Below are 14388 nucleotides of genomic sequence, written 5' to 3'. Positions count from 1 at the left end.
CACTCATAGAGTAAAAATCAAAGTGCAGCTCTGGGGTCAACCCCAAATTACCTTCTGTCAGTGCCATCAGCAAAGCCCAGGGGCTGAGGAGCAACTCTGTGCCACAGCTCACACCTCAGGGCTGTCACTGGGATGTTTCAGCCACACTGACAGGACTGACCAGCCAAGATGTGCAGCAGGCCCTGGCAAAGGTCACAACTCCTGTCAGGATACACCTCAGCTTTGATACATGAGGGAAATCTGAGCTTTTCCTCCTCCCCTGCAGAATCACTATTGATCCATGGGTTCAAAACCCATTCTTAGTCTCCCTTCTCAATGACTGAACAGATCCTTGAAGGCCAGCTTGGTACAGGCACCTACACTGAGCTAGTTGTCACCTTGTCACAAAGCAACAGCCCAGCCCCTGGCACAGGAACAGTTCATCTCTCCCTCCTTCCAGAACAGCTTTAAACCAGGATGTGATGGGAGGGTGGGGAGGCCCTGGCACAGAGGAGCTGTGGCTGCCCCATCCCTGGGAGTGTCCAAGGCCAGGTTGGACAGGGCTTGGAGCAACCTGGGATAGTGGAAGGTGTCTCTGCCCATGGCAGGGGGTGGAACAAGATGGGCTTTAAGGTCCCTTCCAACCCAAACCATTCCATAATTCCATGATGCAGAGGTGGGTATCCCTGCCCTCCATCTCCTCCAAATAACTCAAAACCACACGTTGTTGGGTTGTTTGATGCTTTTATTTATCACATGTAAAAACACTACTAACTCTGTCTGCAGGTACCTCTTGCTGCACTGCAAATCACACAGCTCCAAACATTGACAGGCAGAGAAAGGAACTAAAGTGTTGATGCCCAGAACCACAATGTCAGGATCCCTGAGGGTGTTAAATACACAGAACCCCCTCAAGGACTGTTCTACAGAAGCAGTAGAGCATTACAATTAACACATCAGAGTTGGTGAAAACACTGGGTGAAGGGATCATCTAGGGGGGAAGAGGACCTGCAGACTGGTCTTTTCCTTCAGCTGCCCTTAACTTTCTAGTACAGGTAACTGTGATCTAAGTAAATGACTGGTGCTCAAAGCCAGAACAGGGGTCGACTGATCCACACTTAGTTGACACGAGGGTTCCTGAAGTTCCTCCCAGCAAAGCGGGCCTTGCTGCCAAGCTCCTCCTCAATTCTGGGGGGAGGCAAGAGAGCACTGAGGGTCAGCAGACAGCACAGAGCTCCTGCACCAGCACAGCCACTGGCCTTACACTGAAACCCTCAACCTATGTGGTGCTGAAGGCACTGCCAGTGACAAACCAGTTCCCACCAGTCACAGAACTGCCCCATCGGGTCAGTGCCCCCCATCTGGCAGCACTCAACCCAAACATTTTAAATGCTTGCCCAGGGGAACTGCCCCATGCAGAGAGAAGGACAATCTCACATCCAGGATCACAGGATGCTTTGGTTGATGTTCCCTTCAGTGTGTCTGTTAAGGACCTCACCCATCCAGCTCAGCCTTCAGCCACCCCTACAAAGCACCGGCCCAAAAGCACCTCTGCCAGGGTCACTTTATGTCCTTCAGCTGCAGGGTGTTTCTGAGAGGCAGAAGACCAAGCTGTGCCCCCCAAAGCACTACTGGAGCATTCATTCTATGCCAGGCTCAGCCCTGTTCCCCCTTCCCAAGGCTCACCTCAGCAGCTGGTTGTACTTGGCTAAACGCTCGGATCGGCAAGGGGCACCAGTTTTGATCTGAAAGGGAAATCACAAAGTTAGTGAAGAACTAGAGCAGAAACCAGGCCAGAGGGGCCAACACATAACTATTCAGAGAAACAAGCATAATTATGTAATAATAATTTAGTGATAAGCTTTATTTGAGCATCAGGCTCAATATCTAAACACTCAAACACAAGAGGTTTGGGAGCAATAAAGATTATTCATTTGCTATCAGCCTCAGGAAATCCCAGTACACCCACTGGAGCTGACAAAGGTTTTTTAAATTGGTGGTTAAAGGTGAGTTTGCAGAAGATAACAATTTTCCTGTCACACTCCTGTGAGTCAAATCGGCTCCCTGTGTGCAGGCACAGCACACCTGAAGGCAGAGCAGCCCCCGGCTGCAGTGCAGCATGGCCTTGGCTTCACCACCAGATTAGCTCATCAAGCAAAAAAGCCAAACTGCAGCAGGTACAGATACCAACCTGACCAGTGCAGAGACCCACTACCAGGTCAGCAATGAAGGTATCTTCTGTCTCTCCAGAGCGGTGACTCACCATCACACCCCAGCCGTTGGACTGGGCCAGCTTGCAGCTGGAAGAGATAAAGACACGAGGTTCACACCATGCCCATGTGCCCAGCAGCCTTTGCTCTGGTGTCAGTGCCAGGTGGCAGCATTCCTGGCTTTGGCAGGACAGAACTGCCCTTTGGGACAGGTCAGGATCACGTGACAAGGCAGTGACCAAGAGCTGCTTTCACACCTGCTCAGACCCTGTGAGGTTGTTCCGTGTGCCCCATGACACCAACACCATGAAGGTACAAGTTTACTTGCAATATCCCCTCTCAGTTAATAATTGTTCTCCCTTCACAGATGCTCCACTAACAGATTTCTGTTCCCCTGGATCTGGTCTGTATGTTCACCTCCCTCAGTTAAAACAACCCCCATGCCAAGGGGGGAGAACTTACGCTTGCAGGGACTCTGTCACGGAGCCGATCTGGTTGACCTTGAGCAGGAGGCAGTTGCAGGCTTTCTCCTCCACAGCCTTGGCAATGCGCTTTGGATTGGTCACAGTCAGATCATCACCAACCACCTGGATGCCAGCACTGCCAGTGAACTTCTTCCAGGCAGCCCAGTCATCCTGGTCAAACGGGTCTTCAATGGACACCACTGCAGAGGGATACCAGCAGCTTTTAGACAATGCCAGCCTGAATGCAGTGATACCAACGTGCTGCAGCCAAGCACTACCCACTTTGAAGAACATTGCTAAGACCCCTAAGAGGCTGATCAAGGGAGGAGCTCTCAATCCCTCCTGTAAGAGAGGCTGCACAGCAGCTCTTTCTTTCAGCAATCAACCCCTACCCACCACTACGGTGCTTCTTGTTAATGAAGAACTCACCGGGGTAGCCCTTGACAAAGCCCTTGTACAGGTCAGCCAGCTGGTCAGGAGTGATGTATCTGCTGGGGTCATCGGGGGATTTGAAGTCCAGGTCATACTTCCCATCCCGGTAGAACTCTGAGGCAGCCACGTCCATGCCAATGACCACCTTGTCGGTGTATCCGGCCTTGGCGATCGCCGTCTTCAGCAGCTCCAGGGCTGGGACACAGGGAGGGATCTCTGAGCTCCTGCCAAACATCTTAACCCCAAAGCTGCTCATTTCCCAACAGCAGCACGTTCACTTGGCAAAGAATCTCCATTACCCACTTTGGAAAGCCCAAAGGCTGCACAGAAAAGGTTCTTAAACTCTCCCACTTCTGAACTGACTGGAACAAGATATTACTCTAATACTGCTTTTAGCTTGTAATACCCTTGAGACACCATTATGGGATTCCTAATCTCTTCAGGCAGGACTACATGTCAGCCCAGAAAGCTTAATGCTAGGTGATACCACATCCTCCTTCAGCTTTATGCATGTGGGCAGGAAGCGCTGGCTGCACTCTAATCCCTTTTAGCTCCACATCAAGTGCTGCCCACAGAAGCAGTGAGCATCCAAACCCTGACAGGAAAGGGGATACAGCCTGCCTCTGCACAGGGCATCCCTCTTGGCATCTACCTGTTCTCCACTTGCACATTTATCTGCAAAAGAGGGGACAGAATCACTCAGGAAAAGTCTCTGGATACTGCTCACTTACTGTGCTACTGTTTGGCAGAGCCCAAGTGAGGGAACTCAGTATGATCCAACCAGTAAAACTCTCCCCATTACCCCTGAGTGAAGCAGCTGGGATCAGCCAGGCTATCTGCAGTAGGAAGCTTAGATCAAGTGGTTTTATTTCTTGATGGTTTGGGTTTTTTGTGAGCTTGGTTGGGTTTTGTAAGATGCTAATGTAGCACAGACTGCAAAAGCAGCTGCCAGCAACAGAAATTCCTTGGGCTGTAACAGTCATTCAAGGTCATCCTCACTGAGGTCTGTGAGGGTCCAGACCCAGCAAAGCTGCATGTGACAGGGACTCAGAAATGGCCCCATTCCTGGTGCTGCCTCAGTATCTTCAGTGTCAGAAAAGACAGTGCAGTTTAGAAGTCACCCTAAACAATAACATAACTAACAGGTGTAAAGTAACAAGCAACTTAAGAGTTGTAGTATTCTACTGCCTTATTAGCAGCTCCATTTCTGTGAGAGGCAGAAAAACAGCTCCTCTGGCACAGTTTTTGTAGGAACAGGTATTTCACTTCCCACAGACAAACTGCCTCTCCCACAGGTTCCTGAACAGAACTGTTTGGCCATGGAAGCAGCAACTGCCTCAATTTCCCAGGCAAGCCTTTGTGCACTCCCACACATGACCAGGCAGAGTATAAATTGTTTTCCTCCCCTGTCACCAGAAAAACAACTCCAGTGATCTTTGACTACTGGTTCTGGGAGACCTGCAGTGCACAGATGTTTCCACATCACTTTTCAAATGGAAGGACACAAGATTCCCTTAAGCTACCATGGGAATGGAACTAATGAGGCACTGAGGTTAAAGCCACCCTGTCAAGATGCATAAGCTGATGTCCAAGGGAACACCTGACCACATCAGCAGAGCACCTCAGGATGTCTGTCAGGCTAAGAAGCAGAGCCAAGAAACAGCAGCAAGTCCTGCACCTTTGAACCTGTTGATCCTGCTTTCCATTGATATTGGGCAGGCGTGGTCTTAATTCCCCAGCTTTCAGTTACAGCTCCTCCTGCATTTACCTCACTCTTACCTTCTTTGTTTTCCAGGATGTTGGGGGCAAAGCCACCCTCGTCCCCCACGTTGGTGGCATCCTTGCCATACTTCTCCTTGATGACATTCTTGAGGTTGTGGTAGACCTCTGCCCCGATGCGCATGGCCTCCTTGAAGCTCTCGGCACCCACGGGGAGGATCATGAACTCCTGCATGGCCAGCTTATTGCCAGCGTGGGAGCCACCGTTGATCACGTTGAAAGCCTTGGAGCAACCAAAAAAAAGCCAAGTTAGAACGTTTCAGGGGAACTTGATAACAGCATTTATGCCCATGAGGCATCGTGAGGCACCCAGTCAGACCAAGGCTTCAGCCCCACCAAGAGACTCACAGGAACTGGGAGAATGACTTCTGCGTTTCCAGCAAGGTCAGCGATGTGACGGTACAAGGGGACACCCTTCTCAGCAGCACCAGCTTTGCACACAGCCAGAGATACACCCAAGATAGCATTGGCACCAAATTTGGCTGGAAGAGAAGGAATTGTTTATGGAAATGTCTTTATAAAGACACTCAGCAATGCCAGCCCCACAGTTTTAATTATGGCAGTGCACAGCACATGCCACACACTACCCATTTCTGATAAAGCAAGTTAGAATTCTATAAACCCTTCTTAACCTTTCCACCCCCTCGGGACAACACAAAGCCCACTTACATTTATTCTCAGTCCCATCCATTTCCAGCATCAGTTTGTCAATCTTTTCTTGCTCCACAACGCTGACATTCTGCAGAGAGAAGCAAGTAAAAACCACTTTGACACCAAGCACACGTCCACAAACTCTCACCGACCCCCCACTGCATCTACACCCTGGGCAGGCACCAAAACTTGCCATCATCACACAGCAGAACCTCTGGCCTCTTGCAGCAGACCAAGGCTGACAGGCAAGCTGGATGTGCAATCACTTCACATATTACCTAGTTTTGCACCATCCTTTGTAAGCAGGGCTTAGAGCCCACAAAGAACTCAGGAATCTCACACAAGCAGACTTTTCCAGATCCCTCAGATTCCCTTCCAAATTACCCAGTTTGGATGAAACCCAGCCTCTCCTCATCAGCCACTCAAGTGTAAAGCACACCACTGCAGCTCCCAGGTGCTTGTGTTCCTACACACTGCACCAGCAGGCTGCCAGAGATGGTTTGATCATGTATTAGATATGCATTCATTAAGTAAATTAAGTAAAACAATTGCTGTAGTCAGTTTGTTCACATGCACCCCAATCCACTAACACCCCCCATGTCACACAGTTCCTCCAACCACCCTGAGGGGTGGTTTGGCCACACTGCCTGGCTTTAGGTGAGGTTAGGGAAAGGCAGATTGCTCCTACCTTGCTAACCAGTGCAGGTGCAATCGTTTTATTGACGTGCTCAACAGCTTTTGAGACACCTGGAAGGAACAAGCAGATCAGACACTGGTCAACCACACAGGTTATGCAGGTGTTAGTAGGGATCTCAGGAGCAGTAACATCTCAGGAATACCACCTCATGCTACTCCAGCCCCAATCCAACCACAGAGAGGTCACCTCGACTGAGTGGGAGCTGCCTGAAGGACACACTGGCCAGGAATGCCTGTGCAGGGTTAGTCTGCAAGGCCATGCACTGCAGGAGCTCACCCAAGTGACAGGGCTGCACTGAAAGCACATCCATTACCTGTGTGCACAGGGCTGTCCCCAGGAACTCGTTAACATACTTAACAGCTCTGGAGACACCTGACAGAAGCCAAACAGGACAACAGAATCAAGAGGGACAGGAAGACTCACAGCCAACCCCACAGGCATGCAAGAGAAAGGACACACACAGCTAAACAGACCTACCAGCCAGCAAGAGCCTGACACTGAGCAGTGGACCAGAAACAAAAGGTTCAAAGAGCAAAGGAAATTGTGCAAGGTTGTATTTCAGTTTTCCACCCAGGTCTCTATAATTCTGCCAACAGCACTTTGGACCCAAACCTCAAGTGGCTGAACGACAGCATTTACAGAAGGTTTTAGGATGGGCTACTCATAGAATCTATGACAAGGGGGAAAGAAAAAGGTTCCCCCAGAAGTTAGGTATGCAGCAGCTCAGGCATTTCACCATCTGCTATCATTTTGTAACTTTGCTAAAGCATCACCCTAGCACATGTTTTACTGTGCAGTGTTTAAACATTTCCAAAAACCCCACGTTCAGAACAGTGAATGCTAATTAACTGCACACTAAACCACATTAATTGCTTTTCCAAATAGTCTAAGTCTGCAGATTTATATTACAAAAGGCCTACCAGTTATCTGCAACATCCCATTTGGTGATTATTTTTTCACAACTCCTGTTATCTCCCAGCTGACAAAGCCCTTCAGCTGCCACAGCCTGTTAACCACTGTCTAGTTAGATGCCATTAAGAACTGCCTGTAGGATCAGACTTAACAGGTCTAAGCACACACACATTTAGCACAGTGAGGTAAGTACACATTTACTCTTCTCAAGAAGTGGTGCCCTGGGTAAACAGCATAAGCTCTTCAGCTTTTTGGGATATTCAGTCATCCAGGAGTTTATTCTGCATTAAAAGTATTAACAACCATGAATCTTCTAAGACAAGGCTCTCCAAGTTAATTCAGTAGTTATCCACTCTAATTGCTCTTTCTTAATAGGCAAAAAATATTTCAGCTTCCTTTCACCTGACTGGCAAAAGATTCTGAAAGTAATTCCCTCTCCCAGCCAAAAGTCAGGATGATTGCTTATACTTGGAAGGCATCACCAGTGCTTTTAGAGCAGCAAGTTAGAAAGGAGCCCTGACTGTCCAAGCTCTCAGAATGGTCATAAGAACTACAATTAGGATGTGTATTAGGTAATGACATCTTGTTTGCAGCTTTTCATTCTCACCCATACTTGTTCCCCAGCCAGCCTGGTGACTGCTGTGTTTAATTTCCTTTCAGAGCACACAGTCAGTCCCCAGACAAGTAAAATAGTAACACCATTAACACAAACCTAAGTGTCCTGGCTACCTGTAATGACAGACAGAATTCAGAGTGGCTTTAACTGCTGTGCACCCTGAAATAGAAGCACCCTCCAGGATTACCAGTGCAGAGCTGCACATTAGCTGTGGGCAGCAGCTGGCATAAAACCTCAGGTTCAGGATTTAACATGCAGGGATCTAAGGAGTCTACAGTGACAGAGCTGAGAGATTTAAGGGTTCTTTGAGAATTTGGCCCATGGAAAGACCTTGTGACTGGCTCCAAGCCTTTTGGAGGAGGCAGTGTGGGTGCCATCATGACACCCTGCTGATGCACTCTGTACTCTGACACACACACAGGGCAAGGGGAGCAGCATACCAGAGGACATTTGGGCACACTGTACAGACACTGGCACCTGCCTGGCCTGTCCAAGCTCCACAGACCCACCTGTGCAGGTACAGTGACCTCCAGCACGAGGCAGCTGCACTGCTGGAGGCAGAGTCACCCTGCACATCATCCCCAGAGAACCAGGCCAGCAGCCTCTGCTTTCCCTGTGCCCCAACCCACAGCTGTCCCCTCCCTGTCCGTCTCCACTGGCCCTGCCTTGTACAGAACACAGACAGCAGCACAGGAGCCCTGGTGTCCTCTGCTACAGTGCAGCAGCAGCACCTGCAGGGACACAGCCACTGTGACAGGGCTCTCTGGGGACCAAACTCAGGGTTACCTTTGCCCAGGTAGCGTGTCTTGTCATTGTCACGAAGCTCCAGAGCTTCATAGATTCCAGTTGAGGCACCACTGGGAACAGCAGCTCTGAACAGACCTGTGCACAACACAAAAATGAAATGTCTTGGCACGTTCAAACCCACAAAACATCCTACACCCATAAACCATCCCAACCTGTCCATACTTCCATCCCTGGAGATGGGAGAGGAAGTCTCTAAACCAGATCTCTGCTCACATGTACAGTGATTCTAAGAGGGTTGTCTGCTCCTTTACAGCATCACCAGTTTATCAGTGTTTCCCTCACACTGACTCATTCTCTTCCACTGTGCATTTCAAGTGTTTAAGTTACAAAACCATCCATTCTTTTTCCAAAAAGGCAGCTTTATTCACTGGATCTACTTTTGAGCTCAGTCTGGCAGGCAAGCTCTTAAATTCTAAGATATGGCATAAAAGGGACAATTAAGAGGTCTATTTTGTTAATGTGAGTTCTGAGCTCTTCTGACAACAGCAGAGCCACCCAGACAGCCCATTCCTCCAGCCAAGGATGCTGAACTTGGAGCAAATCTGCACACTGGAGTCTGTTCTGCCTGTGGTTCAAGATGCCAGCTTCAGCCTCCAGTCTTTCCCTTATCCCACTAAATCAAAGAGCTTAGTGGGGGCAGTCTCATTAAATGACTGCATTAATCCTTTGAGGCAGAAAGATCAGCTCTTTAGTCAGTGTATTAAAGTCATTGTGTTTGCTCATTCCACCAAAGCACGTTGGTATGAGTCTGCACAATGCCTTTGTCAGATCCTATCAGATGTGGGATGAACAACTCACAAACCAAGGGAAAGTCCTACAATAATTAAAAATATAAGATGTTATATGTGAAGGCCCAATTAGACAAGTTCTTTAGTCACGCCTGAGTTCTCGCACAGAGAAGAAACCATTACTCAAAATTCAACTCTGCAGCAGAAGACTTTCATTACAGCAAGTGACTGCCAGACAAAGTGCAGTCACACAGAGTTTGGGGAGCACTGACCACCAGGACCATCAGCAGCTGCTCAAGGACAGGAACGAAGGCCTTAACTTTAGTTTGCAAGTGCTATCCAGTTTATGCTTGGGGCAGGGGAAGGAAGGCAGGTTTGGAACTGCACTGGCACAGTTTAGACTGTAAGAAGCAGCACACTTCAAAAAGCCCTGCATTGTCTAGGCCAGGAACTTGAGCTCAGCAAACTCATCCCGGGAGAATGAGGCAGAGGTTTTTCCTGCCAGTCTCAACAAGTTCTATGTATGGAAGAAAAAGTAAGCACAATTGCAAGGCTAGAATGGGATCATTTGTTCCATCAGATACAAGAAAGGAATGAACCCCTACAGCTGAGGACTCACCTTTGTTGGTGTAGAGGTCTACCTCAACAGTGGGATTCCCACGAGAGTCAAAGATTTCACGGGCGTGGATCTTGGTGATGGACATCTTTAATACCTGAAAAGAAGATTTTAGCATTACTCATGGAATGGGTTGGAAGTTTCCTTCTGATCATCTCGTTCCACCCCCTGCCATGGGCAGGGACACCTTCCACCAGACCAGGTTGCTCCAAGCCATGTCCAACCATCCCCAACTTCCAGGGATGGGGCAGCCACAGCTTCTCTGGGCAACCTGTGCCAGTGTCATCACCTTTATCATTAAAAAAACCCTCTTCCCTATATCCAAGGGAGAGTCTCTTTTGATGTTTTTAAGTGACCTCATTGCAGTATCATGAGACCCTGCACGAAACAGTAGGAGCAGATGACGTGAATGCAAGCTCCTGGTAGGCAGCAAACTTCTTAGAGAAACTGTCTGAATGGAAAATGGGAGCTTCAGCAGGGAAGGGAGGAATCTCTAATTAACAATACCAGACGTGCCTTTCTGGTGTCAGGTCAGGGTGTCCTCACAGTTATAAAGTGGTAATTCCTTTGAAATATGGCATCTTCCTAATTCCCAGGAGTCCCCAAGTCTCTGGGTAGGCTCTGCACAGTCACCACTGAGTTGGGGTGACCATCATGTTGCAGCCTAAGCTGCAGGTGAGCAGAGCAGGCAGAGCCCCATCCCACACCCTTCCCACCACAACCTGCCAGTGCCACTCCCCAGCTCCTCGGGCTCCCCAGAGGCTGGTTGTGTGTGACTTTTAGCAGCTTCAGCTGGCCACAGGCACAACCAGCACCACCCAACTCTCACCAGGCCTGTCCCAGTCCCTCTCCCACACAGCCCAGGGGTGCCAGGGACACAGAAACCCCCTCAGGCCCCCTGCCCAGGGACCTCACAGGCCTTGCACTGCTCTAAGCAGGCAGCAACTGCTGCAAGCATCAGCTTGAATTTTATATCCTGTAATAATACCTGCAGGCATGAGACCAGGTCAAAACATCACACTGCAGGAAAACTTAAACTTGGTGGGAGTTCAGAGTCAAATGTTGGGAAAAGTCTCAGCTTAGATGGGAAGAACAGTCTAAACCCAGAAGGCTGGTTTCAGAGAGAGATCTCACCACATAAGAGCAGCCAAGCAATCCTAGTACAGGAAATCTCTGCTACCAGTTAGAGTTCTTTTTGATAAAGAGTCTGAAGTGCACCAGCTCTTAGTATGCACAGCAGCTGCTCAGAGCCAAACAGAGCCTGTGTCGAAATAGAAACAGCCACAGCTCTAATTAAGAGCTTGCATTAATAGTTACACCCTGTTGAGTATTTACAGGAATAGTTTTTCCTTTTAACTTTTCCTCTTAAAAGGAAGAAAATTCGCCACAATGTTCTGAATACTTCCTTTTCCCCCTTCTCACTTCTACACACATAAGAAAACTCTTACGTAAGCTTGGCTAGATTTTAAAAACCAAGTCATACACATGCTTGTAAGCCACTCACTGGCACCAAACCCAGCCCATCTGCAGAGAATAAAGCTCAGCCTCAGAAGCAGAACTATCTGGAATCTGGCTTTTTGGCAAGCCAGTGTGGGTGGCAACTCTGTTTACAGAAATGGTCATGAATCCACAGTTACTGCAAAGTTAAGAAAACACGACCTTAGAAATGCTGCTGTTTGTTCTGAGTCTGTGTGAGGAGTCACTTCACACACTCTGTTCTTCCTCCACGGCAAATTCCTCCCCCTGAAGTTAGAAACACAGGCAGCCATTTGCCTTGTCCCCTTGGCTTTCAAATGTCCCTTCCAGCTGTCCTGCCCCTGTATGTTGTATAACCTCTAACATTTTCAAGTGCCTGTTTAGAGTCAGACCCACACACTGACAGATGATATGACTAACTAGGAAGCAACACAACTTACTTGGAGTTGACCTTCACGCTGCCACTACTGAGCTTCAACCAGTGAATAACACACAAGCTAGAAATAAATCCCTGCAACTCTCCAGTTATCAGTCCCACCCACACTAACACTTATCTCTCTGCAGGTGCACTGAGCAATGGCTACCAGGAAGAGTCCCCATTTATCCAGAGAGAGTTTATTAGGCTGGCACTTTCATTTTCAGAGCTATGGCTCTGTCACAAAACTTTAGGTGCCTTATTCTTTGAAAGCACAGCCAGCTCACAGGAAGTCTTAGCACAATGCAAGAACTGTTTGTTGACCTGCACAAAGGAGGCACTTCAGGAATACACACTCCAAGAGCTTCCCCTGGGAATGTCTGCCAGGTCTGATGCTACTGAGCATCCTTGACAAACGACCTCTCCAGAAGTCCCTCCCTTTCCTGCACAAAGAGCCATTTCACAGCACCACTCCAGAAATCCTTCACACTTTTTTCTTGCTCATTTTACAAACCCCCTCACTCCCGTGCTCAAGGAACAGTTTTCCCACTGAGCTATAGGGTAAAACTGAAGCTGTTTAGCTCCCCACAAGCTCAGCACTATGAATCCTGCCTCAATCAATTCAATCAACTCATCTAGAACACGAGGGGCAGCCTGAGCACAGGTTTAACTGGGGAAATGCTGACTGAAGGCAGGAGAGGTCACCGGCAGCACTGTCTGCTCCAGACCTTTGTCCTGAGCCCTGGAATCAGCCCAACACGCAAATACCACAGTGGTATTTAACACACACATTGCCTTAAACCTTCTTCTGTACCATAATCTGCTGACAAGGTCACTGTCTCCCTGCAGAGGAGAAGCCACACACACCAGCTTTCCTGGCCTTCCCAGGAACACACGTGTCAGCACCTACTCAAAGCTAAGTCACAACCCACTGCCAGCTCTGAGTACTCACTCCACTATCACCTGAAGTCCAAGAAACCACCACTTATTCCCCATCTGATTCTCTGCTCTGCCCAGGAAATGCAGTATTCTCACACCAGTGGGGACTACTCCAACTGAAAATTATTTCTGAAGATTTTATTTACAGCCAACTTGATCATCAAAGCCCGTCCTTGTGAGCTGTTTTGCAGCCACATATCTGTAAAGTCAAGACAGGGTTACAGCTGAGCACTGCAAGCATCTGAATGGAGATTTAAAAAGCAACACTAAAGTCTGGCCTTAAGGAAGAACTACCCTAGAGTCTTATTACAGAACTGCCACTTACTAGCTTTGCATGACATTTAAATGTCCTGTATGACCACAACTCTCATACCATTACCACCCTGAATATAGTTTACTGCCCATTAGACCTTTGAGCTCGCTCTATCGGATTCAACACATCACATCCACTGCTAAAGCACTCCTGAAAAGGGCAAATGTGCACCTTCCAACCCTACTGCTCTGCATTCCACGGGGTTTAAATTCACCTCTATCTCTGTAACATGATACTACGGGTTCCAAACAATGCCCGGCAGGGAGGAAATCGCAGACGTGCAGAACCACTTTCTCTCTCGGTGTTTTAACAAGATGGAGGCCTGAACCTGCATTGCCTCAGCCCGTGGGTTTGGATGACAAACTTCAGTACTTCCTGCCAGGCTCAGACAGTCACAGCCCTACCCTGTGACTCAGCAGGCGAGTAACGGAATAGGAGGAAGCCCAGGATCCTCTCCGGCAGTCCCTGCACGAGGCGAGAGGGTTAACACGCAATTCTTCAGTTCTTTATGCACACCTCAACATCCAGGGATGCACATCCACGTGCTGCTGCCTTGGGATAACCAGCACTTAACCACCCGCTAAGAGACCTCAGGCACGGATTGCAGCGCCGACGGCAAAGGTTAAATATTTGAGACGGGCAGCTGAAGGACATCCACTAAAGAGGGGGAAAGTCCGAATCACCGCAGGCAATCTGAGCGCGATTGTTAATGACTAAGAGGGAGAGGTTAAACTCTGCCTTTGAGGATGCCTCGACCCAACATATCCCCCAAAGTTTGGCCCAGCCTTGACCTACCATATCTCCCCGATTGTGTCCCCGCCTTGACTCATACGACCCATCATATTCCCCCGCTTTTGCCCGCGCCTTGACCCTCACATCCCTCTGATTTCACCCCCTAGTCCCATACGTCGGCGGGGTTCAGGCCGCCCAGACCCCCCAACCCCCACCGGTGCTGCGCGAACCGCCCTCAGCGGCCTGCACCCCTCAGGGACCACCGAGCCCCGGCACAGCCCGGCGGCACGGCCCCATCCCACGGGGGCGGCCAGGACTCCGCCGCTGCCACGCGGGAAGTCTGAACCGCGTCCCCGGTGCCCGCGGGGCGCCGAGGCCGAGCGGTGCCGGCGCACTCACCGCTGTACCGGCAAACCCGCTGCGCAGCTCCGCCGATCTCGCCTCCCCGGCTCTGACTGAGGGCGAGCGGCCGCGCGCCCGCCCGCCTATAGCCGCCCTCGCGCTCAGCGCCCGCCCCCCGGCCGCTCCCATTGGCCGGGCCGGCCCCGCGCCGCGCTCCGATTGGCTGCCGGCGCCTCGCGCCAGAGGCGGGCTGGGGTGCGTGCGCTACGTGCCGCCGAGA

The 14388-nt window shown here is 49.7% G+C and overlaps 1 protein-coding gene across 1 annotated transcript; it reads right to left on the bottom strand.

Moving 5' to 3' along the window:
* Window positions 1–706: 706 nt before the first annotated feature.
* ENO1 (enolase 1) lies at window positions 707–14268 on the bottom strand. Its single transcript, XM_017825759.1, has 12 exons — window positions 14166–14268; window positions 9895–9988; window positions 8527–8622; window positions 6204–6262; window positions 5534–5603; window positions 5213–5346; window positions 4865–5087; window positions 3083–3280; window positions 2652–2853; window positions 2171–2279; window positions 1666–1724; window positions 707–1167 (listed from the first exon to the last, which is right to left on the bottom strand). The coding sequence occupies exons 2-12, from the start codon at window positions 9977–9979 to the stop codon at window positions 1098–1100; spliced, it is 1305 nt and encodes a 434-aa protein (XP_017681248.1). The 5' UTR covers window positions 9980–9988; window positions 14166–14268; the 3' UTR covers window positions 707–1097.
* Between the last annotated feature and the right edge of the window lie 120 nt (window positions 14269–14388).

This window comes from Lepidothrix coronata, unplaced genomic scaffold, assembly GCF_001604755.1.
Source record: "Lepidothrix coronata isolate B3197 unplaced genomic scaffold, Lepidothrix_coronata-1.0 Scaffold122, whole genome shotgun sequence".
Lineage (NCBI taxonomy): Eukaryota > Metazoa > Chordata > Aves > Passeriformes > Pipridae > Lepidothrix > Lepidothrix coronata.
This window is presented reverse-complemented; position numbering and strand designations above follow the sequence as displayed.

Coding starts and splice junctions, on each gene's coding strand:
- ENO1 (XM_017825759.1), bottom strand. CDS start 9,979: ATGTCCATCACCAAGATCCACGCCCGTGAAATCTTTGACTCTCGTGGG. Junction 2,854..3,082: donor CTTTGTCAAGGGCTACCCCG/GTGAGTTCTTCA, acceptor ATCCCTCTGCAG/TGGTGTCCATTGAAGACCCG. Junction 1,168..1,665: donor AAGTACAACCAGCTGCTGAG/GTGAGCCTTGGG, acceptor GCCTCCCCCCAG/AATTGAGGAGGAGCTTGGCA.